The 26,653-nt window shown below is 49.3% G+C and overlaps 1 protein-coding gene across 6 annotated transcripts in view; it reads left to right on the top strand.

Annotated features, from left to right (window-relative positions):
* Positions 1-26,653, top strand: part of MAF1 (MAF1 negative regulator of RNA polymerase III) — a 361,074-nt gene that overhangs the window by 251,627 nt on the left and 82,794 nt on the right. For all 6 annotated transcript variants that reach the window (XM_085604535.1, XM_085604533.1, XM_085604534.1 and 3 more), the window contains one exon: positions 11,738-11,859. In XM_085604535.1, coding sequence (XP_085460661.1) covers positions 11,738-11,859 — 122 coding nt within the window. The remainder of the gene's footprint in view (positions 1-11,737; positions 11,860-26,653) is intronic.

Below are 26,653 nucleotides of genomic sequence, written 5' to 3'. Positions count from 1 at the left end.
ATATAATTCTACCCTCAGTGGTGGTTTAATTTCGAGCACCCTTAATAGGGGTGTAAATCTATTTTGGTCTGTGTTTTTATGCACGTTTACCCTGCCCTATACCTTCTCTTTAACAATACAAAGTTTCTTACATTGCATCCCATCACAATTAAGAATACTATGTTCGAGGCATATGAGCTGTAGATCACATGTAGGGCTCCTGGTTTTCCGTTTTTACAGATTTTTACACGTAAATACAGACAGAAAACAATGCGTTTCCACTCTCTTTATTTTTAGAAGCGGAAAAATACTGAAAATGGTGCTTCTTGTGAGAAACTCTCCATGCGGTCTCATGAATTCTAGGCAACAGCTAAGCAGCCAGACAGCATGGAGAGTCAACATACAGGATGAGATTTCCTTAAATACAGGCATATGTTAACATATATTTGTAGTATCATGCTAATATGTGAGTGTAGTCTTTTGTTATACGTGGCTGCTTAGTTTGCTAAAACGTGATAGGCATCCATGTTAGAGTGCATGTCGAAGAGTTATATAGAAGCAGAAATATACCATTTTACAGCTACATGTATTCTTGAAACACAAATAAATATGGATAAATACCAATATGATGGCTAAAATATAAATATGGATAAATACAGACGGAAATGTTAAAAAATAAATAAACATACCATAAAACCGGGAGCCCTATCATATGCTATGCATAGATCGCCATCTAGTGTTGGGTCTGGATGTTTGCACTTTGTTTTTCTTCAAAGAAGTCCTTCTAGTCACGAGGTAGGTGACTCCTCCTTTCGGTGATAGTGTGCATGGGCATCGAATCCATTGTTTGATTTATTTATTTATTGGCCTTCGGGTTCGGTTGTGAATTGTTGCACACCGGTTTGGCACAGTTTCTTCAGGCCCCCTTTGACGTGCAATCCACTACCCTCGACGGTATTGTTTATCGATCACATTTCCCATTCTCTGCGTATCGTTTACATTTGAAAACCTTAGATTGTAACATTTGAGGAAGGCCGCTGGGCCTACCCTTGCTGGGAACAGTAGCAGTCAATGGAACGGACTCCATTCAAGTTCTGTCCAGGGTGTCGCGCTAAGTTTCCGCGCACCGACTTGCACGAAGTGTGCAACCTTTGCCTATCGCCGGAACACGACGAGAAGGACTGCGACGCGTGTCAGTCGTTTTGGTCGAAGAAAACGGTCCGTGACCGTCGGGCTCAACGTCATGAAATGTAAAATCAAAGTGGGTCCGTGCAGGATCTCCTTAGAGACTAGTCCGAGCGCGAAGAATCACAAGCGCAGAAAGCCGACCTGGAGGAGGAACACATCTCCGTGTCGGAAGCCGACTCCGATGCCGAAGACCTCACACCGGGACAACGGATCGTGAGTAAAGAGACTTCCTTCCCCTACCATCTCCTCCATAAAAAGGTTCCGGTCCCTCCTCTGCCTTAGGGACAAGGTCTGCACCGAGAAAAGGTTTTGAGCGCCCCACCTTTGAGCTCGGCGCCAAAACATAAACAGCAGCCTTCCAGGTTTACTCGTCCCCACGCCGGTGCCGACCCGTAACCTTTGGCGTCGAAATCCAAACACCTTATGGTTTCCGTTCCACTGGTCTACTAACCAAAAACTTCGGAACCAAAACTTTCGACACCAAAACCGACGTCTAAAGAAAGTACTTCAAAGAAAGAGCCTCCGACCGATATTCCATCTTCGGATCCGAAACAGAAGGAGATTGTGATAAATCCAGAAACTGGACAAATTCATGCGAAACTTCCGGGGAAAAAAAGGAAAATGGGCTTATAAGAAGACTATCGCATTCCTCTAAAAAGGGAAAATGTGGGTACTAATCCTTCTCCACCTCCTTCAACCATTGATCCAAATTTACTCCTGACACCTGACCCACAGGATACAGGGGATGGGGATATAGATGACTACACACCACAGGATACTAACCCATGGGATAATTATAATGCTGACCCTCAGCTAGATAATAATTCTGACCTATATCCATCCAGAGTCTCGTCCAGACGATAATATTGGATATATTGAGCTTGTTAACAGAGCTGCACAATATCAGGGAGTAGAGCTTCATAAAGAAACTTTAGAAGAGGACATTTTGTTTGACACACTAAGTTCATCTCAGGGCTACACAGACATTACCAATGTTAAAAGGTATGCTTAAACATACTGATATCTTTGAGGACCCTGTAAGAGCTAGAATCATTACGCCCAGGTTAGAGAAAAAGTACAAATCGGCACCTAATGATACTGTAGATATCAAGGGTCGGTTACCTTTGGACTCTGGTAGTTTCCAATGCTCGTAAGAGAGCTACTTCACAAACAGCTCCCCCCCCCCCCCCCCCACCCCGATAAAGAGTCCAGATTAATTGATGCTTCGGGCAAAAGGGTAGCATCGCAAACAGTTAATCAATGGCTCATTGCCAATGCTCAAGCACTATTGGCAAGGTATGACATAGCTCGTTATGATGAGCTTAAAAAGCTCATTGAATTTCTTCCTGATGAGCATAAGTCTAGAGCTAGTGCCTTGATTCAAGAGGGTAACTTAATAACTAATACCTCTATCAGGTGTGCTCTAGATCAGGCAGACGCAGCAGCTCAGGCAGTAAACACTAGCGTACTGCTCCGTAGACGTACTTGGTTAAGAAGTTCAGGATTCAAGCCTGAGGTACAAGCCTCTGTTCTTAACCAACCCTTTGATAAAGAACACCTCTTTGGTCCAGCTGTCGATACATCACTAGAAAAGATGAACAAGGATACTGATATTGCTAAGTCCATGGGGGCCTTACAATCGCCTTCCAACAGAGGGTCCTTTCGTCACTCATTTTACAGGGGCACCTCTAAAAATGTGTCTACAGACAATCCCTACTCCTCTTACAATGGCAACAATCAGTCGCCCTCTTCAAGAGGCCATTTTAAAGGAGGATATAGAGGAAACCACGGCAAGTGAAAAGGCAGAGGTAATACAACACGCACGTCCTCCGAGAACTAAATCTATACATTCAGTCGGACCATTTTCATATGGTAACACTCCAACAAGTGCTGCCCCTTCAGCAAGGTGAGTTTCTCTCCACTCTGGATTTAAAGGACGCTTACTTTCATATTCCAATACACCCAATGCACCGCAAATACCTCAGGTTTGTGATAGCAGGTCAGCACTATCAATTCAAAGTACTCCCATTCAGAGTAACAACCGCACCCAGGGTTTTCACAAAATGCTTGGCAGTAGTCACAGCCCAACTAAGAAGGCAACATATTCATGTTTTCCTGACTTAGATGACTGGCTCATAAAGGCCAGCTCCCACAAGAACTGCCTACGCCACACACAAAAAACTGAGCAAGTTCGAGGCATGTGGGCTGCTGAATTCATATCTGTGCATAGATCGCCGCCTAGTGTTGGGTCCGGATGTTTGCACGTTGTTGTCCTGGAAGAGTCTTCGAAGTATCCTTGGATAGGTGACTCCTCCCCTGGACTACAGTGCGCATGGGCATCCTCTCCATCCTCAGATTGTTTTTTTCCGCCATTGGGTTCGGATGTGCTATCTTAGCTCAAGTTAGGAAAATATTTTTTCGAGGCCAAAAGGCCTTTAGTTTGCGTCGGTACTGTTTATCGATCGGGTTTCGATACAATCCTGTTCGTTTACTAACTTTCAGCACCGACTTTTTTCGCATTTACCTGTCCATCGACTACTTCGACGATGGAATCGAGGACGCCATTCAAAAGGTGTCCGGTATGCAATGCGAAGTACCCACACATCGACGTCCATCCGGTGTGCAACAAATGCCTTTCGCCGGACCACGACGAATCGACATGCATGGCCTGTGCCCGATTCCGTTCCAAGAAGACTCTGCGGAATCGACGAGCGGCGAGACTTGAGGCGCAGCACGCGGCACCGGCCCCAACAGACATCTTCGACGAGGCCGAAGACGTCGAGGAATTGGAAGTCTTGCCCTCCAGTCCCGTTTCCGAACACGAACCCGGATCGGACGAGGTAGACGAGTCACTCTTCCACAGAGGTGAAGACGACACCGAGGTAGGAGACGACGAGGAGGCCTTAGGGGCCGAAGAAAGTAGCTCCAATGATGAACAAGGCCTACCTGTTCAAACCGTTCAAACACCAGTGCCACAGCCTATGGCTCCGGTCGAGGGATCGCCTTCGGGCCTTACCCGAGACCCATCCCGCAGTTCTTCGGCCCCGCCCTCGGGCCCGGCCTCGGACGTTCAGCGGCAGCCATTACTACATAAACAGGCTGGTTTCCCTACCACAAAACCGAAACCGAAAGCTGCTCCGGTTCCACCGAAACCGAAACTGAAAGTGGCGCTGGTCGGATCGAGGCCTTCGACGCCAGCGCACCGCGTCGGCACCGACCGCACCAAGAGGGACTTCGGTGCCGAACTTGAAGCGGGCGACGTTGGAGTCGACAAACGGAAAAAAGCCATCGGCACCGACAAACCTGCTCGGCTACCGGCACCAACGACACCAAGGGCCGTACCGCCTGCTGTGTCTCGCATCGCTCCCTCGACGACACCTAAGCCTCAGGTATCGAAGACTTCGACGGTGATCTCTGCACCTCGACTCGATGAACCGCCGGCGCCGAAAAAATCTACGGCCGCCTCTACGAGCCTGGCCGGTGCCAAAGCCTCGAAGGCGCCCCAAGTACGACCTGGTGCGACGCAAGGCAGCAAAACCACAGCTGTCCTCCAGGACACGTCGGGTTCCGGTTCGATCGGAGCTCCAGCAGCCTCTTCGGTGCCGACCAACATTACCTTCGGCTTGCCTCCGTCGACAATCCCAAAAATGTTCCAACTCAGGACACGGGTCACCCAACCTACGGTCACACCTGCTGAGACGTCTCCGGCACGTATCATCGACGCCGACACTGGCAGGATGATTCTCCACGACCGAAGGATAACTTCGGAGCCGCCATTGGACCCTTTCAGGATCCCACTAAAAAGGAAGTTGCCTGCAGAATCGGAACCTCTCCTTTATGAACCCTTCCATTCATCCTACCAGGATCCGCACCGGTTCTCCCCCACACGCTCCGATACAGATGCATTGGAGGACTACATGGATGACCAAGTCCCCTACCATGTAGACACGGACCCTGATGACCAGCAGGACCCTGATCAAACTTGGGGCGACCCTGCAGACCCCAGTGCACCTCTCGATGCACAGGATCAACAACTCTATGGGGCAAAGACATCTCCTACGGAGGATACTGCGGCGTTCAACGCTCTTATCGAACGTGCTGCAAATAACCATGGGGTACAGCTTCACTCTGATACCATCGAAGATGACTTTCTAATGGACACCTTTGCATCCTCAGAAAGACATGTAAAGACTCTGCCAATGTTGAAGGGGGTCCTCAAACCAGCCAAGGACATTTTCAAAGAACCCACCAGGGCACGAGTGATAAACCCCAGGATTGATAAAAAATACAGATCAGCACCTGGGGATCCTACTTACATCAGAGGACAATTACCACTCGACTCCATCGTCGTAGCGAATGCACGCAAGAGGGCACACTCGCAAACAACAGGTGACGCTCCTCCCCCGGACAAAGAGTCCAAGGTGTTAGAAACCTCTGGCAAGCGAGTTGCCGCCCAAGCTGCCAACATATGGCGCATAGCCAACACTCAAGCGCTCCTTGCTCGCTATGATAGAGCGCACTATGACACACTGGAGCAAATATTCCAACATCTCCCTGACCAGTTCAAGGAAGGCGCAGAAATGCTCATCAGAGAAGGACAGCTACTAACGAACGCTTCCATCAAATGCGCACTAGATGCTGCAGACACGGCTGCCAGAGCCATAAACACAAGCGTCATGTTGCGACGACATGCCTGGCTACGGATCTCAGGATTCAAGCCTGAGGTACAAAACAATATACTGAACCAGCCCGTCAACCCCGACTATTTATTCGGGCCAGAGGTTGACACCACCCTCGAAAAGATAAAGGATACAGACACTGCAAAGTCCATGGGCGCCCTACAAACTCAGTCCTTTCGGAGCGGCTCCTTTCGTCGCCCCGGAAACAAGGGAGCAGGTAGAGGACAGGGGTCACAACAAACATATAACAAAGGCAATACACAGACCACCTATGATAAAAACACCCGAGGTGGATATCGTGGCTCCAGCACAAAGGGCAGAGGACGCGGCTACGGCAACACCAGGTCCTCCCCCAAGAACAAGCAGTGACGCCCTCTCCCTTCCTCCCGACCACATAACACCTGTCGGGGGAAGGCTACAAAGGTTCCTGTCCACGTGGAATTCCATCACCACGGACAGGTGGGTCAAAGATATTGTAAAATACGGTTACTGTCTGGAGTTAACCTCCACTCCACCCACAATACCACCAAGAAGCCGTCCTATGTCCTCAGAGCACTTAACGCTCTTACAGCAAGAAGTGCAAAGTATGCTTCTAAAAGGCGCTATAGAGGTCGTACCCATCCACGAGCAGGGTGCGGGAGTGTACTCCCTCTACTTCTTAATTCCAAAAAAGGACGGGTCGCTCACACCTATATTAGACCTGAGACCCCTGAACCAGTACATTCTTTCAGAGCACTTTCACATGCTCACTCTACAGCAAGTCCTTCCGCTTCTCAAGCAGGGAGACTTCCTAGCCACACTGGACCTCAAGGATGCGTACTTTCACATACCCATCCACCCCTCACACAAAAAATACCTCAGGTTCACTGTTCAGGGGCAGCACTATCAGTTCAAAGTCCTTCCCTTCGGCGTGACAACAGCGCCCAGGGTTTTCACGAAGTGCCTAGCTACGGTGGCAGCACATCTACGGAGGCAGCATATACACGTCTACCCCTACCTAGACGACTGGCTCGTTCAAGCGAAGTCAGCCCAGCAATGTGCAAGCCACATGTCCCGCACCATTCACCTTCTTCACAGTCTGGGATTCTCACTAAATTATCCAAAGTCCCATCTCCAGCCCGCACACGTACAACAGTACCTAGGTGCGACTATAGACACTCTGGCGGCCACAGCTCAGCCAAATTTAGTGAGGATCAACAGCATACAACTGCTGATCTCCAAATTCAAACCCAATCACTCACTTCCAGCGCGAGTGTTTATGCAGTTGATAGGCATGATGGCCTCCTGCATCTTCATAGTCCCGCACGCGAGATTACATATGCGCCCACTTCAGGAGTGCCTAGCACGTCAGTGGAATCAGGCTCAAGGACAGTTAAAGGACCTAGTGTTGGTGAGCGGTCGGGCATACAACTCTCTGCATTGGTGGAATCCACAAAACCTTTGCAAGGGCCGACCGTTCCAAGAGCCTGTCCCACAGATAGTACTGACAGCGGACGCGTCTCTCCAGGGATGGGGAGCTCATGTACTCCACTACACAGTGCAAGGACTATGGACAACACAACAAAAGAAGTTGCACATCAACCTTCTGGAATTGATGGCAATCTTCCTAGCCATGAAGGCATTCAAAGTACATCTATGCAACAAGGTCGTGTTGATCCGGACGGACAACATGACCGCAATGTACTACATACAGAAACAGGGAGGCACACACTCTCCACAGTTGTCTCATCTGGCTCAGAGCATGTGGAAGTGGGCCATTCAAAGGAACATGTTCCTCATGGCGGAACACCTCCCTGGCAAGGACAACCAGATGGCGGATCTGCTCAGCAGACACAGCCACCAGATGCACGAGTGGGAGTTACACCCATCAGTACTCCAACCGTACTTCCAGCAGTGGGGTCATCCGGAGATAGACCTATTCGCGACAAGCGAAAACGCAAAATGCCAAAGCTTCCCCGCCAGATTCCCACATCCGCAGTCGCAGGGCAATGCGATATGGATGAACTGGTCCGGCAGATTTGCGTACGCTTTTCCCCCAGCGCCATTGATACCGCTAGTGGCCCGCAAACTCCGACAACACTCCCTGACACTCGTCCTAGTTGCTCCCACGTGGGCACGCCAGCCGTAGTACACCACCTTCCTCGAACTTTCCGTGGTGCCGCATCAAAGGCTGCGGATCAAACCTGCGCATTTGACGCAGAACCATGGAGAGGTTCAGCACCCAGATCCGCAACAGCTGAATCTGGCGATCTGGCTCCAGAAGTCCTAGAGTTTGGCTATCTCAACCTGCCACCTGACTGTATGGACATCATCAAGGAGGCCAGGAGACCCACTACCAGAGCTTGCTATGCAGCCAAATGGAAAAGGTTCGTCATTTATTGCGGTAATAATGACATCAACCCGCTGGACGCATCCATCCAAAACATCATCTGTTATCTCTTACACCTATATCCATGCAATCTGGCGTACACCTCTATACGTGTCCATTTGACCGCAATATCAGCCTATCTGCAAACCAGGCAGCACCTCTCTCTATTCAGAGTGCCTGCCATCAAAGCATTCTTGGAAGGGCTCAAACGAGTCATTCCACCTAGTCACCCACCGGCTCCAATGTGGAACCTCAACTTGGTCCTCACACGCCTGATGGGTCCACCCTTTGAACCTCTACACTCATGCGAGATTCAATTCCTTACCTGGAAAGTGGCCTTCCTAGTAGCGATCACTTCCCTCAGAAGAGTTAGTGAACTCCAGGCACTAACCGTTCAAGAGCCATTTATTCAGGTTCACGCCAACAGGGTCGTACTACGTACCAACCCCAAATTCATGCCCAAGATAATATCGCAGTTCCACATGAATCAGACTATTGAACTACCAGTTTTCTTCCAAAACCCACAAACTGTTGCAGAAAGGGCACTACATACACTAGATGTACGGAGGGCCCTCATGTACTACATCGACAGGACTAAACCATTCAGGAAGACAAAACAACTGTTCGTTGCCTTTGCCCCACACCACAAAGGTAACGCCATCTCCAAAGCAGGGATAGCCATATGGATAGTTAAGTGTATTCAAATCTGTTATCAAAAGGCAAAACGCACATTAACTATTCCACCACGAGCCCACTCAACACGTAAGTTGGGGGCTTCCATGGCCTTCCTAGGAAATATTCCCCTGCATGATATATGCAGAGCAGCCACATGGTCCACTACACACACATTTACAAAACACTATTGTGTAGACGTGCAGTCAAAACAGCAGGCAGCTGTAGGACAGGCTGTTCTCAAGACACTTTTTCAGACCGCTGCAGCTGGCACGGGTAGCCGCCGCTAATAGAGGGCACTGCTATGTATTCTATGCACAGATATGAATTCAGCAGCCCACATGCCTCGAACTGAATATGCTACTTACCAGTATGCATCTGTTCTTGGCATGTAGGGCTGCTGACATTCATATCGCCCTCCCTCCTCCCCTGCGCCTCTCGCAGCTGCAGCTCTCAGAATTACTGCAAGCATGGTCATCACTTTCTGTATCTACTCCATCACTGCCACAATGGCGAAAAACAATCTGAGGATGGAGAGGATGCCCATGCGCACTGTAGTCCAGGGGAGGAGTCACCTATCCAAGGATACTTCGAAGACTCTTCCAGGACAACAACGTGCAAACATCCGGACCCAACACTAGGCGGCGATCTATGCACAGATATGAATGTCAGCAGCCCTACATGCCAAGAACAGATGCATACTGGTAAGTAGCATATTCATTACTCCACGAGCTAGGATTCACAGTAAATCCGTCCAAATCCCATCTCCAATCATCCACGTCTCACACATATCTAGGAGCTACTATAAACACACGCAAAAAGCTCTAGCATACCCAACTCCAGCCAGAGTTCAGAATATACAAACCCGGATGTCTGTTTCAGCCTCAACACTACTTACCAGCTCGAGTGTTCATGCAATTACTGGGAATAATGGCATCTTGCATTTTTATAGTCCCCTACGCAAGACTTCAAATGCGTCCCCTACAGGAATGCTTAGCACGTCAGTGGAACCAAGCTCATGGTCAGTTATCAGATATAGTGTTGGCAGACGGCTGCAGCCATCGCTCTCTGCAGTGGTTGAACACACAAAACCTTTTTAAAAGGGCGGCCATTCAGCAAGCCGGTTCCGCAGATAGTACTTACAGCATATGCATCACTAACAGGTTGGGGAGCGCATCTCCAAACCCACACAGTTCAGGGCATTTGGAGCTTGCAGCAGAAACAGCATCATATAAATCATCTAGCGCTGCTACTGATTTTTCTGGCGCTGAAAGCATTTTAAGTTGTTAGTACGCAAGACTGTCCTAATTTGAACAGACAACATGACAGCCATGTACTGCAAAGCTAAAGGGGATGATGGACATTGCAAGCACTCACCCCCAGTCAACTGATCTGGGTTTAATCCATCATTCTTTATCTCACTCCGCCACCCCAGTTCAGACATTGCCATATGTAAATCAGTTTGACCCTGTGCCTCATGGGAACAGTCCAGCCCGAACTGCCAAGCCATGTCTTCCCTGGACCGGAAACAAGCATCTTGGGACCGGGTTCTGTCATCAGCCAGGCTATCTTGAATCCAGTGGCAAAGTGACCTTGGGACCCACGTCTGGGCATACCCTGCCAACTTAGGGCGAACAAAGCAAAACCAAAGGGGATGATGGACGGAGTGTTGAACATTGCAAGCACTCATCCCCAGTCAACTGATCTGGGTTTAATCCATTATAATTCTTTAGCTCACTCCGCCACCCCAGTTCTACATACAAAAACAGGGAGGGACACACACACACTCCAGCTAGCACAGACCATCTGGAAATGGCCATACATCTTCAAATACATCTCCTAGCAGAACACCTTCCAGGAGTAAACAATCAGATGGCAGATTTGCTCAATCGTCAGACACCGCAAATCCACGAATTGGAGATACACCCTCAAGTTCTCCACTCGTTCTTTCAGATGTGGAGCTTCCCAGACATAGATCTGTTCGCCACACACCCAAACGCAAAATGCCCAAGCTTCACAGGTATCCACACCCATTGTCCAGAGGCAATGCACTATGGATGTATTGGTCAGGGGTATTTGTCTGTGCTTTTCCGTCTCTCCCACTCATTCCATGAGTGGTTCGGAAGCTCAGACAGGAATCCCTGACACTAATCCTAGTTGCTCCCACATGGGCCTGTTAACCCTGGGTGACCACCCTGTTGGAGCTCTCAGTAGTTCCTCACCAAAATCCACATCTTACACCCAATCTCCTCACACAGAGCTGTGGAGAGATGACATCTGGATCTCAGTCATCTCAACCTTGCGAACTGGCACCTGAAGTCTTAGAGTTTGGCTACCTCAATCTCTCACCAGACTGTATAAATATATCCAAGAGGCTGGACGTCACATGCGCCCACCCGCCTCCCCGGGTACCTATATCTGTTGCAGTGATAGCTTCTTAGCTACATATACATGGACATCTCTTTATACTACTCTAACTCCATTATCACCCTCTGCTGGAAAAAACAATCTAACAATGGAGTCGATGCCCATGCACACTATCACCGAAAGGAGGAGTCTCCTACCTTGTTACTGGGAAAGAGTTCTTTGAAGAAAAACAAAGTGCAAACATCCGGACCCAACACTAGATGGCAGGCTAAGCAAAGCATGTTAATCTACAGCTCTACATGCCAAGAACAGAGGCATACTGGGTAAGTAGCATTTTCCTTCTCCGCCCCACTTTGAAGCACAGGTGACCTACACCATTTTAACCATGTCCCCAGTATAGGTTGCTTTCACCTATATGCTTGGCTGTTACCTGAGACCCATCTTGTTCTTCACTTGTATGCTTACTTTTATCCTTTGCTTTTAGGTGGTAAATGCTGTTAACTGCAGTTTGTGCTCTGCGGTCGGGGAAGAGTTTAATACTCTGAAACCACATTTATGGAACGCTGTTGATGAAGAGATTGGTCTCTCAGAGTGCGACATATACAGGTGAGCGATTGGTTTAGTCAGACTACTATCAAATGCACTGCTCCATGCTACTCCTGTCACATTTTGATTTTGATTCGAAAAACAACTGATTTGTGTAGATGTGAGATTTAAGTGGTTTCTGGTTGCTAGTCATTTGGATTCTTCATAACATTCTGTGTCGTTGTTTCTATTCTCAGTCTGTCTGTAGCCTACCACCCAGAGGTGGATCCCAAACTGTGAGAAAGTGCCTCTTTTTACGTGGTAGGCCCCCACTTTTTGCCTGGACATTTCTGTGGTTTTGATTGTAGTGCACAGGGTCCCTGCAAACCAGGCCCCCTGTGCCAGAGTTTCTTCCCTAAAAACAAATCCACCTCTGGGCCTTCTGCCCCTTATAAGTCCCTAGTAAATGGTACCCGGGGTAACTAAGGCCTGAGAGCTGAAGAAGGTAGCTTGGGACATCTCTCACGAGGTCCATGCCACTCCCCTTGCCACTTGCATGACTCTGTGAGGAGAAAAACGACAGTCAACATGGCACTCTGCCTGGATGCCATGCCTGCCAGCACTACCTGAAAGTATATAAATAAGGCAGGGTGCACTATACCCCAGGTGATGGCATATCTGAATGAGTAGATATGCCCCTACAATACTTACGCCAATTCTTAAATATTGTAAGTGCCAGTGAAGCCATAAGGAGTACATGGAATAGAAACTCAACAACTCAAGTTCCCCAGCGCCATGATGACTTCACTGAAACCAGGAGTTTTGGTACCAAACAATTGCTTGTAATAAATCCACACTGATGCCAGTGTGAGATTTATTAAATCATGTACTGATAGGGCACCTCAGAAGTGACCCCTGAAAACCTACCGACCCTGGTGTGAGCATTGACTGGCTTTAGGCAGCCTGCCAAACACACACACAGACGTTTCTGGACCCCTGGGTGGAGAGCCTCTACTCTCTGGGACCAGAAACAATGCACATCATTGACAGAGGTCACACCTCCCCCCAAGATTGGCCCAGTGCTCAAAGTGGAAGCTTCAAAAGCCTGCCGCCTTTGTAATGCGACCCCCAGCCTCTGCTGCTAGCAGCAGATGGCATCCCCCGGTTGACTACCTCCCCTTTTGAACAGGAAAACTTTGAAAGACTAGGTATGCCCACCTTTGTCAAATCCACCCCTCACTTTTCAGTCCCCTCCATCTTGAAGAAGAGGGACTCCTCCAATAAGGGCTAGACCTATGCCCCCCTCCCACAGGAGGGTGGCATAATAGAGGGTGTAGTCACCCCAGGTGAGGTGCCCGTTGGCCCTACCTGTTACTTCCTTTTAAATGCCCCCCTAAATCTAGTATGTTTCAGGATGAAGACAGTGTAGTGAAGCCTGAAGACTACTGATTTCGCCCCAGCCCTACCAGCCTGTCTCCAGCTTCCAAGACCCTGCGGGAAGACTGCGCCTGTCTTGCACCCGGCTACTTCATAAACCTGAGGAAAACTGCCTGAGCTTTGAAAAAGACCAGAACTTCAGCGGACGGTAATTCTGTCACCAAGAATCCAACACAAAGTACTCCATTGCCCTGCAGATCTGTGAGTCCTTCCCACTCTGCACCCAATGCCTCGGGCCGTGTCCAGGTGGACCACGAACCCAGAACAGGTTTCCCCGCGATCCTGACCTCCAGTCCAGTGTTTGCTTACTCCTCCTGGACTCCACGATGACGCCTGCAGCCTGAATCCAGTGGCTTCCCCTAAAGGCGACCGGCTCCGGTAAGAAGACTGCAATGTCTAAATACACCCCTGCACCCGAAGCCGCTTATTCTTGGTGAGCCAAATTGATGGTGCCTCTACGACCGCCTACATCAGTACTTACCTCTGCTGTCAGTGGTTTCCCTCGTGCATGATGCCTGCAGCCTGTTTGTCGAAACCAAAGTCTCCATTGAAGATCATCGGGCACCTGACTTCGAAATTGGACCCTGTACCCAGCCATTCATGTGCTGCTGGTGGTGTATGTTCGGTGCTGCTTTGTGCCCCCACCCCACCCCTACCCCCAAAGCTTGTCCCCACAACCGATTGACCTACCTGCAAGCAGTGTGTCTCTGAGCACACCCAGTGTCCATTGAAACGCATTTGGCCGCACTCAGATTTTCACCTCTGCACTCGACTGCCCCTGTACCGCTGGTGTTGCACTTTTGTACTCTCATGACCCTTGACCCTTACTGACCTTTGGTCCTGAAGACTGGAACGGTAAGTTGCGAGCTTAGCTGTTTAACTTCATTAATGTTTTCATCCATAGGATAACATTGAACTGTTCAGAAATTGCACTGTCAACGTTTGAAAGTCTTAAGTATTTTTCCTGCAAAACGTACTTACCTTAATGCGAAGATCTTGGTCTTAGAAATAAAGCACAAACCAGGCCTTTTTCAATTCTGTGTCCCTTGTTGGTCAGTGTTGCGTAAGATATTTATTGCACTCCTTTGTGTTAGGCCTAAGGCTGCTCGCCCACGCTACCACTAATAGAGCACTTTGGGTTTACGTTGAGCCCTGTGCACTTCTGGGGAATCTCTGGATTCTGTGCACGATAACCACCTAGTGGCATAACTTATTAAGAGCAAGCTTTCTACAAATTCATATTTAAAAACATACTTACCAGAATGATTTTTCTCTGATGCCTAAATATATATAAATATACTTGCTTTTTTATAAAGGGGTGTGGATCTCCTCTTGAGTAGTATTATCATTTATTGACCACTGTGTGTATTTTGTGAATGTCTTGCACTCCTCTGTGTTTAATAGAGTGCGTTGGGATTAAATAACAAGCCTATGTCCAGTAGTAAGGGAACCCCTGGTCTCGTTACACAGTATATCAGATTATTGCTACATCTCATTAAGAGACAACTTCCTACACACCTTTTACAATTTTCTTGCTTTTTACTCCGCTTTACTTCAGTTTACCAGGGCTGTCAAACTTCAACTCTGTGTCTTATTTCTGGTACTCCAACATCCTGTGTGGGCAAGTACTCTGATCAGGTGTGCACCTTAAACGGTCATCGCTAATGCTTCTTGAGCAAGGGTGATGGCATCCTGTTGGAAATGTTGGATCCTTCAGTACTGTATCTTGTCCGGCGGGTAAACTACTTCTGTCTGTGTTAAGCTTAATTGGCCAGAAGTCCTCTGCATAACCTGGTAAAACATTGCAGGTTGCAAATGTCGAGCAGGACAATTGAAGTTGGTCTCCTGACAGTGACCATAGATATGGAGGAAATCCATGATTGGTAGGCAGTCTGGTATATGCTTCGTTGTTGACCATAGTACCTAAGGTGTTGGTGACCCATTTGAAGTCAGAATGCTGAACTGCCAACTTGCCATACAGGATTCCAGAACTAAAAGGGTAAGACGGGTATGCATGTAGGCCACCAAAGAGCTGACCAAGCTTCACCAGTGCCCTCAGAGGAGGTTTTTGAAGCTTTACTTCTAACCCTAGATCACACATGATGGAACCAGTTTCCAATATATGAACAGGAAGGATACACTGGTAGAAGCACATATGCAGGAAGTCTCATATCGCTACAAAACTGGAGCTCTAGTATTGGTTTTTTCGTACAACTCGTATGCTTGAACTATTTGTGTCTGACAAGTGTTTGTTGTTATCAAAAAATCAAAGCAGGGAGTGAAGAGGAAAAAGGTAGAATCGTCCTCCTCTTGATACTGTTATCTAACATAGGGATTCTACCATGTATTATGTGAATATATATGCACCCATGTGTGTGCTGCTATTTTTATTTTTATTTGAAGTGTTTAGTCATACGTGAAAAATGGTGCAAAAGGATCAGAGCTCCTTCTCTCAATTAGTGGGAAGGGCAATGTTTCAAAAAATTGTAAAATACCTCTCACACACTGAAACCTGATTCAGTGTCATGCTTCATCATTGGGTTCTTCCCGCCCTATTCAGTGATTGGTGAGTATGTGTAGTGCGTGGGACCGTGAAAAGAAAATGTGAGATGGTTAAAAATTCTCTGGCTAGTGGAACGAAAATACTTTGTCTTCCCTGGCTGAGAATAGTAAAAATGGGGAGGTGTAGATGGTGTACTGTAATGAGTCACCTCCTACAAGGTTGACATGTTTCAGAAGCCATCCCCTTGGCTTTCTTCCTCAGGACCAAAAAACCGATCCCTGTTAAACCTCAATGGGTGATAGAATAAATGTACATATGCCTGATAGTCACAAACAATGTCCTTTGTTCCCTGTTATTGGAGTAGAAAAATATACCACTTGTATATCTTAAGAATCTGAAAATAATTTTTGGGGGATAAATCATGGCTTTTATCATTTATCTTTAGCTATTCGCATCTCCATCACGTGGAAAGTTTTAAGCTTTTTTGTGGTTCGAGGCATGTGGGCTGCTGAACTCATATCTGTGCATAGATCGCCGCCTAGTGTTGGGTCCGGATGTGTGCACGTTGTTGTCCTGGAAGAGTCTTCGAAGTATCACGAGATAGGTGACTCCTCCCCTGGACCACAGTGCGCATGGGCATCCTCTCCATCCTTAGATTGTTTTTTTCCGCCATTGGGTTCGGATGTGCTTATCTTAGCTCAAGCTAGGAAAATTCAGTTTAAGGCCAAAAGGCCTTTAGTTTTCGTAGGTACTGTTCTCGTTCGGTATCGACTACTTTCTTTACTAGTTTAGAACCTTCTTCCAGCCTTTCGGATTCGTTTGGTCTGAACATCGGACTTACATCGACGATGGAATCGGACTCCATTCAAACGGTGTCCTTTATGCCACGCAAAATACCCACACATCGACGTCCACCCGGTATGCAACAAATGTCTCTCACCGGATCACGATGAGTCGAAATGTATGGCCTGTGCCCGATTCCGATTGAAGAAGACTCTCCGGAATCGACGGGCGGCGAGATTAGAAGCACATCTTCAGCACCGAGGACGCAGAGAGCATGGAAGACGTAAACTCCAGCCCCGCTTCCGAACACGATTCCCGATCGAAAAACGACGAAGTGCTTTTTCAAAGGGAAGAAGTCATCGACGAGGTAGGAGACTAAGATGAGGCCTTTAGGGCCGAAGAAGATGGCTCTAGCGAGGAGCCAGGCCCACCCGTCGATACGGAGGCAGTCAAAGTGCGTCATTCTAAGGCTCAGGTCGAGGGATCGCCTCCGGGCCTTACCCGATATCAATCTCAAAGTTCTTCGGGCCCGGCCTCGAACATCCCGCACGAGCCATTATTACTGAAGACGACTGGATTCCCTTCAACGAAACCGAAACCAATCGTCGCACCAGTTCCACCGAAACCAAAAGTGAAACTGGCTGTAATCGGCTCGAAGGCCTCGAAGCCCTCCACTCCTTAGACGCCAGCAAAGGCCATCGGCCCCGAACGCAGTAAAAGGGATTTCGGCGCCGAACTCACTGCAGCGGATATCGGTACCGACCCGAAGAAAAAGGCCCTCGGTCCCCCCCAAAGCGCCTCGGCCTCTGGCACCGAAGCCGTCGGCCCCGACCACCAAAGTAAAAATGGCCGCTCCATCTGCGTCCACGTCGAAGACCGTGACACACGCCAGGTCGTCAACTCCAACGACCGTCGATACCTGTCCTCGGATCGATGACCCCATGGCTCCAAAGCAGTCGACCCCTACCTCCACGGTGCCGACCGGCTCCAAAGAGCCTTCTGCGTTCTCAGTGCAACAAGTCGCGGCGTCGTTACAACGCATCAGGGAACGGGCAGCCCTCCGATCCACGTCGGGCCCCGACACGCACAAGGCTCCGAAAGCACCCTCGGCGCCAACCAACATCACTTCTGGCTTGCCGCCGTCCACAGCGCCGAAGATGTTCGAGATCCGAACACGTGTCCGCCAGACACAGTCCCCGTCTACTGGACACACAGATTCTGAGCCTTCACAGCCACAATTCATCGACGCCGACACTGGTAAACTGATGCTCCGCAAGCGGAAGATCACACCAGAGAGGGGATTAGACTCCTACAGAATACCTCTCGAGCACAAATTGCCAGCGGGGTCGGAACCAGTTCTGTATGAACGCTTACAAACCTCCTATCAGGATCCCCAGTCCTTTTCTCCTACGCCTTCAGAGACGGACGCAGTAGAGGACTACATGGGAGATGATACCACCTACCCTGGGGATGTCGATTCTGATGAGCATCTGCAGGACCCAGATCAGGCATGGGATGACCCTACAGACCAGGGTACCGCGCCAGATACCCAGGACACGCAGCTTTACAGCGCCAAGACATCTCCCACAGAGGACACTGCTGCCTTCAATGCCCTCATAGAACGAGCTGCCGCCAATCATGGAGTAGAACTCCATTCTGACACTGTTGAAGAAGACTTCTTAGTGGACACTTTCGCCTCCTCCGAAAGAACTGTCAAAACTCTGCCCATGTTAAAAGGAGTTCTCAAACCTGCAAAGGACATTTTCAAAGAAACAACCAGGGCACGGGTGCTAAACCCCAGGATTGAAAAAAAATACAAGCCTGCGCCCGGAGACCCTATGTACATTAGAGGTCAGTTACCTCTGGACTCCATGGTGGTTGCTAACGCTCGCAAACGAGCCCATTCGCAGACAACAGGTGATGCTCCTCCCCCAGACAAGGAGTCCAAAGTGCTGGAGACACCAGGCAAAAGAATTGCAGCGCAAGCAGCAAACATCTGGCACTTTGCCAACACACAGGCACTCCTGGCCCGTTATGATCGTTCACACTATGACACGCTAGAATCACTACTCCAGCATTTGCCAGATGAATACAAAGAGGCAGCGGAGCTCCTCATCAGAGAGGGACAACTCCTTACCAATGCATCCATCAAGTGCGCCCTGGATGCTGCCGACACAGCAGCAAGGGCAATCAACACCAGCGTCATGTTAAGACGACACGCATGGTTGAGAATCTCAGGATTCAAGCCGGAGATTCAAAACAACATCCTAAATCAGACAGTCAACCCCGACTACTTATTCGGCCCTGAAGTTGACACTACCCTCGAAAAAATTAAGAAAGACACTGACACTGCGAAATCAATGGGGGCTCTGCAGACGCAGCAATTTCGTAGTGGCTCCTTTCGTCGCCCCGGGAATAGAGGAGCAGCTAGAGGCCAGGGGTCACAGCAGCAATACACTAAAGGGGGCACACAGAGTACCTACGATAAAACCAACAGAGGTGGATATCGTGGCTCCAGCACCAAGGGCAGGGGATGTGGTTATGGCAACACCAGGTCCTCCCCCAAAAACAAACAGTGACGCCCTCTCCCTTCCCCCCGACCACATAACACCTGTCGGGGGGAGACTCCAGCGGTTCCTGTCCACGTGGAAAATGATCACCACAGACAGGTGGGTCAGGGACATTATCCAGCACGGTTACTGTCTCGAATTAACCTCCACTCCACCCAACATACCGCCAAAGCACCGTCCTATGTCCGTAGAGCACTTAGCATTATTGCAGCAGGAAGTGGTAAGTATGCTGCAAAAAGGTGCAATAGAGGTCGTGCCCGTCAACCAGCAGGGGACAGGGGTGTACTCTCTGTACTTCTTAATCCCAAAAAAGGACGGGTCACTCAGACCTATACTAGACCTGAGACCCCTCAACCACTACATTCTCTCAGAGCATTTCCATATGCTCACCCTACAGCAGGTTCTCCCGCTGCTCAGCCAGGGAGACTTCCTAGCCACACTGGACCTCAAAGATGCGTACTTCCACATACCCATACACCACTCACACAGGAAATATCTCAGGTTCACTATTCAGGAACAGCACTATCAATTCAAAGTTCTCCCCTTCGGTGTGACAACAGCACCCAGGGTTTTCACCAAGTGCCTAGCTACGGTGGCTGCACATCTACGGAGACAACACATTCACGTCTACCCTTACCTGGACGACTGGCTTGTTCAGGCAAAGTCAGCCCAGCAATGTGCCAGCCACATGTCCCTCACCATTCACCTTCTTCACAGTCTGGGATTCTCACTAAATTACCCAAAATCACATCTCCAACCCGCCCATGTACGACAGTACCTGGGCGCGACCATAAACACTCTGGCAGCCACAGCTCAGCAAAATTTGGTGAGGATCAACCGCAAGCAAATGCTGATCTCGAAGTTCAAACCTCAACACTCCCTTCCTGCGCGAGTGTTCATGCAGTTGATAGGCATGATGGCCTCCTGCATTTTCATAGTCCCGCACGCGAGACTACATATGCGCCTGCTTCGGGAGTGCTTGGCACGTCAATGGAATCAGGCTCACGGGCAATTAAAAGACCTAGTGTTGGTAAGCGGTCGGGCATACAACTCTCTGCATTGGTGGAATCCACAAAACCTTTGCAAGGGCCGACCGTTCCAAGAGCCTGTTCCACAAATAATACTGACAGCGGACGCCTCTCTCCAGGGCTGGGGAGCTCATTTACTCACTTACACAGTGCAAGGACTATGGACAACGCAACAAAAGAAAATGCACATCAACCTTCTGGAACTGATGGCAATCTTCCTAGCCATAAAGGCATTCAAAGTACACTTGTGCAACAAAGTCGTGTTGATCCGGACGGACAACATGACTACCATGTACTACATACAGAAGCAGGGAGGAACACACTCTCCACAGTTGTCTCATCTGGCTCCGAGCATGTGGAAGTGGGCCATTCAGAGGAACATATTCCTCATGGCGAAACACCTCCCCGGCAAGGACAACCAGATGGCGGATCTGCTCAGCAGACACAGCCACCAGATGCACGAGTGGGAGCTACATCCATCAGTTCTCCAACCATACTTCCAACAGTGGGGTCATCCAGAGATAGACCTATTCGCCACAAACGAAAACGCAGAATGCCAAAGCTTTGCCACCAGGTTCCCACATCCAGTCGCAGGGCAATGCGATATGGATGAACTGGTCCGGCAGATTTGCGTACGCTTTTCCCCCAGCGCCATTAATGCCGCTGGTGGCACGCAAACTGCGACAGCACTCACTAACACTCATCCTAGTTGCTCCCACATGGGCGCGCCAGCCATGGTACACCACCTTTCTGGAACTTTCCGTGGTGCCGCATCAAAGGCTGCGGATCAAACCCGCACTTTTAACGCAGAACCATGGCAAGATTCAGCACCCAGATCCGCAACAGCTGAACCTGGCAATCTGGCTCCTGAAGTCTTAGAGTTTGGCTACCTAAACCTGCCACCTGACTGTATGGAGATCATCAAGGAGGCCAGGAGACCCACTACCAGAGCTTGCTATGCGGCTAAATGGAAGAGGTTTGTCATTTACTGCAACAACAATGACATTAACCCACTAGACGCATCCATTCAAAACATAATCTGTTACCTCTTACACCTATACCGATGCAATCTGGCATACACCTCAATACATATCCATTTAACCGCAATAGCAGCCTATCTCCAAAACAGGTAGCACCTCTCTTTATTCAGAGTGCCTGCCATCAAAGCCTTCTTGGAGGGGCTTAAACGACTGATTCCCCCAAGACACCCACCAGCACCGGTGTGGAACCTCAACTTGGTCCTCACCAGACTGATGGGTCCACCCTTCGAACCTCTCCACTCATGTGAGATTCAATTCCTCACCTGGAAAGTAGCTTTCCTAGTAGCAATCACTTCGTTAAGAAGAGTTAGTGAACTCCAGGCACTAACCATTCAAGAGCCATTCATACAGGTACACGCAAACCGGGTCGTACTACGTACCAACCCCAAATTTATGCCTAAAGTAATATCGCAGTTCCACATGAATCAACCTATTGAACTGCCTGTTTTCTTTCAAAATCCACAAAATGTCGCAGAGAGAATGCTCCATACACTAGATGTAAAGAGGGCCCTCATGTACTATATAGACAGAACTAAGGACTTTAGGAAGACAAAACAACTTTTCGTTGCCTTTTCTCCACAACACAAGGGCAACGCCATTTCCAAAGCAGATATAGCCAAATGGGTCGTTAAATGTATTCAAATTTGCTATCAAAAAGCTAAACGCACATTAACGATTCCCCCACGAGCCCACTCAACACGAAAGTTAGGGGCGTCCATGGCTTTCCTGGGAAACATTCCTTTACAGGAAATATGTAGAGCAGCCACATGGTCCACTGTACATACATTTAGCAAACACTACTGTGTAGATGTACACTCAAAACAGCAGGCAGCTGTAGGACAGGCTGTTCTCAAAACTCTTTTTCAGACTGCTGCAGCTGGCACTGGTAGCCGCCGCTAATAGGAGGTACTGGTATGTATTCTATGCACAGATATGAATTCAGCAGCCCACATGCCTCGAACTGAATATGCTACTTACCAGTATGCATCTGTTCTTGGCATGTAGGGCTGCTGACATTCATATCGCCCACCCTCCTCCCCGGCGCCTGTAGCAGCTGCAGCTCTCAGAATTACTGTATAGCATGGTCATCACTTACTGTAGCTACTCCATCACTGCCACAATGGCGAAAAACAATCTAAGGATGGAGAGGATGCCCATGCGCACTGTGGTCCAGGGGAGGAGTCACCTATCTCGTGATACTTCGAAGACTCTTCCAGGACAACAACGTGCAAACATCCGGACCCAACACTAGGCGGCGATCTATGCACAGATATGAATGTCAGCAGCCCTACATGCCAAGAACAGATGCATACTGGTAAGTAGCATATTCAATATATGGCTCTTGTGCAACTCTGTTGTAGGTAATGGTACCATTTGCTAAATGTCCTCTACTCCTAAATCATCTGAAAGAACACACCTTGTGATTTCTAGTGCCCAGTATCACATTTATTCAACATTCTTTCATACATATGTATCTCCTAGCAAGATAAATCTTGTGTTACAATACATTCATACATAAAGGAAGTATTTGTACACTCCTATTGTGCCCCAAAAGGTTACAGATAAATGTTCACAGCAAACGAGCACCCGCATTCATACTCCCATGACGAGCCTTGGAAAAAATGGGAGATGTTTGTCAAAAGTCTGTGCACTCGTCCTTTTAAACTGTGATCTCATGATGTCCTTTTTTTTAATTATTTTTTTATTTTATTTTTTTTAAAAGAGGGAAGAGAAGTGTTTGTTGTAGCCTTAATAAGTTTGCAGCTAGTCCTTTTGCCGACTTTAGCACTGCCACTCCTCTTAATTTCTCATTCAGCTCATTGAAATTCTAAGAGAGAAATCAAATCAAGTTCAGACTCACTCCTGCCTCCCTATTAGCCATTTTCCAGCACTTAACAGGAGCTGAAGTGGTTATTAAACATTCTTTTGCACGCTGGCTCTCAATATGATACATCAAAATGAGATATATTGTGTAAAGAGTCCAGGGGTTCCCTTATAAGTGGATAGGGGCTTGCTCTAGCAATCCCAAGGTACTCTTCTAGGGGCCAATGTGGTTGAGGAGCCTTAGGTTTATCTTCGAGAAGTGCCAGACATCTGAAAATACACACGTCAGCAAAGAGATCCACACCAATTTATAAAAATATCAAGTATCTTTATGTTCGAGGCATATGAGCTGCAGATTGTAATTTTTGCATAGATCGCCATCTGGTGTTGGGCCCGGATGTTTGCAGTTTGTTTTTCTTGGACAGTCTTTGGAAGTCACGAGTTCGGTGACTCCTCCTTCGGTCCGTACTGCGCATGGGCTTCGGCTCCATCCTCAGCTTGTTTTTTTCCGCCATCGGGCTCGGATGTGATACTTCGTGCTCCGGCTTCGAACTTTTCCAGTTCGACCTTCGACGGAAAATCCTCGTCCATCGAGATTCTTAAGGGAAATCATCTTCTTCATCTCTCTCGGCGGCACTTTTCGATCCCAGACATCGGCACCGGCCTACGGGCCTCCCTCGACCCTGGTCTCAGCCGATGGAAAGGACTCCCTTCAAAAAGTGCCCAAAATGTGGGTCTAAATTTCCCCACACCGACCTCCATCAGGTGTGTAACCTCTGCCTCTCTCCAGAACACGAGGCTCGAGACTGCCCCGCCTGCAAGTCTTTTCGATCGAAAAAGACCATTCGGGATCGAAGAGCTCGACGCACCATGGCGCACTCATCGACTTCGGCTCCACCCGACATCTTCAGAGATGACACCGGAGCTTCGGGGCAGCAGCACACAGAGCAGGAGGAAGAACTCGTCAGCGCTTCCGAGGCCGACGACTCTGATCTGGAGGAGATAACACCGGCGCAGAGGGTCGTGAGTACCTTACCTCCTCCAACTCCCCTACCCACACCGAAAGAGACTCAGGTTACACCTTCGCCTCCGGGCCTAGGGAAAACCAAACATACAGCTTCTTTCACCCCACCTTCGGGCCCGGTGTCGAAGCATCATAAGTCTCCCGGCGGCTCGGGCTCGAGCCAGCCTACTCCTGGTGCCGTAAAACACCGTTCGGCACCGAAGAAAACCACGCCCAGTTTGGCTCCGAAGTCATCGGGCTCGAAACCTGCACTCTCTGTGCCGGTAAAGCAGAAGCATAAGTCCCTCGGCACCGACGCTCCGGCGCCGAAGACCGCCTCGGCACCGAAGAAATCGGAGACCCCGAAAAAGCATGGCATGGAGAAACCATCAAAGCCCTCGGCTCCGAAAACGTCGGCACCGACAGATGATTCGGTGCCAGAAGAACTATTTACGCCTGATCCTTATCAAAAAACTTTAACAAAGGATCCAAAGACTGGTCATTTAACTTTGTTTACCAAAAAAAAACATTTACACAAGCCAGATCCTCCTCCACCACCAAAACGGAAGGACTCTGCCACATCCCCCTTCAGAGTGCCCTCTCCACCACCTCCTCCACTTTCTCCACCTCCTCCACCTCCCATATCTCCACCACCCTTGCCTCACCGCTCTCCGACTCCATCTCCAGACCCTGATTATGGAGATCCAGATTATGACCCAGCAGACGCCCCAATAGACCCCACACCTCCAGGGACACCAGACCCATGGGAGGATTACCACAACCCCGATGTGCCAGATATGCCTCAGGATGACATTTTTGCAGCGTGAATCTTTCTGGATTCACTATGCTGTGCATTATTCCGCGATCTTGTGGTTGGGTCCGGATTCGTAGTCTTTTCTTTGTTTTTTTTTTTTTTTTTTTTTTTTGTAGCCCAGGTGGGCGTCGACGTCCACCATTTGGTGCACCTCCCGTGACGTCGTCGTGCTTCCTGCGGAAGTCCCACCTTTGGGGCGCCATCTTCAGATTCTTTTTTCCGCCGTTGGGTCTGGATCGTCATCGGGAAGCTCCAGAATTACACTCGAAGGAAGAAGGAAGAAAAGCGAGTTTCGTCGATAGAATCACTAGAAGATATCAGGAAAAGAAGAGATTTCTTCAGGAGCGCGAAGAAAGGAGGACCAGCGCCCCTTTTCTTCGACGGCCTTGGAGAATGCACGCTCAGAGACCCTGAGCGCAATGGACAAGACGCCATTCAAGTTCTGCCCAAACTGCCACCACAAGTTCGCGCAGAAAGACCAGCATCCGGTCTGCAACCTCTGCCTACCGGTCGATCACCAGAGTATCGACTGCAACGCCTGCTCAGCCTTCGCGCCGAAGACACTCAGGGTGAGAGAGCGGCAGAGAAGAGCCAACGCCAACATGGAGGGCAAGGGGAAGCTCCCGACGCTCTACGATCTGGGCCTCTCCACGGACGACTAGGACAACGTCGCCGAGACAGCCGAAAACTTCACGGTCGTAGAGACCGACAAGAAAAAAGAAGACGAGGTAAGAGAATCGTCGAGCGCAAAACAGAAAGCACCTCGACAACACGAGGGTGACTCGAGAAAAACTGAGTCAAAGTCCACGAAGGGAGCCCCGGCGCCGAAAACTTCGACGTCCAAAGGGGGAACCACGGACAAGAGGCCGAGCGGATCCTTAGAAAAGGACTCCCTGGTGCCGAAAGACGCCGAAAGGCAAGGGTCGTCGAAAGCATCCCATGAAACGGGCCGATCGACGCAGAAAGAACGTTCGACGTCGACGCAAGTTTCATCGAAAAGACCCGCGGTCGACGCCGAAAGCATCTCCGAGATGGAGAAAAAGAAGAGGCGGCTCGAGGCCGAAATGGAGAACATCCTTCAAAGGAAGAAGGAGTTCGACGCCAGGATGAAGGAATTCAAGATTCCAACGGTTTCATCGGCGGACGTCGGTGAGGTCGAAGACGAGTTCGACGCCGAAGGGCTGACAAGGGATCTCGAAGAGGAAGAAGAGCCCTATTATGAGGGAGAAGCCGAGGAAGAAGACCAACGGTCGTTCTACGAATCGGCGGCATCTACCAGCAACGACGTCGAATGGCACGATCTCGACACCGAAAACCCGGAGGAGCCCGTGGACACGTACCCTTCGAGGCCTTCGCCACCCGACGACATCGGGGTCTACAATATGGTGGTCAGGAGCGCAGCAATGGCCTTCGGCGTCAAACTCGACGAGGAGAAACCGAAAGCCGATTTTCTCGTCGAGACACTGCTCCCCATCCAGACAAGGAGCCAGTTCCTCCCCATGCTACAAAGCGTGATGAATCAGGGGAGAGAAGCCTTCAAGGAACCTGCGACCTGCCGGTCGATCACGCCCAGGACAGAGAAGAAATATAAGCACTCCTCCCTGGACCCCCCTTACATCAAGGGGAGCGTGACCGCGGACTCCATCATAGCCTCCACGGCCAGGAGAAGGGCCAACGTACCAGCAACTTCGGGCCCACCTCCGGATAAGGAGAGCAGGAGGATTGACCTCACAGGAAGAAAGGTCGAGAGGAACGCCGCAATGCACTGGCGCATGGCGAATTCAAATGCACTCCTCAATAGACACCAATACCAGCACTGGGATGAGATGGGGGAGCTAGTAAAGCACCTCCCCGAAGAATACCGCCACAGAGC

Source organism: Triturus cristatus, chromosome 5_1 (assembly GCF_964204655.1).
Source record: "Triturus cristatus chromosome 5_1, aTriCri1.1, whole genome shotgun sequence".
In the NCBI taxonomy this organism is placed as follows: domain Eukaryota; kingdom Metazoa; phylum Chordata; class Amphibia; order Caudata; family Salamandridae; genus Triturus; species Triturus cristatus.
The sequence above is the reverse complement of the archived record's forward strand: the minus strand, read 5'-3'. Positions and strand labels throughout refer to the sequence as shown.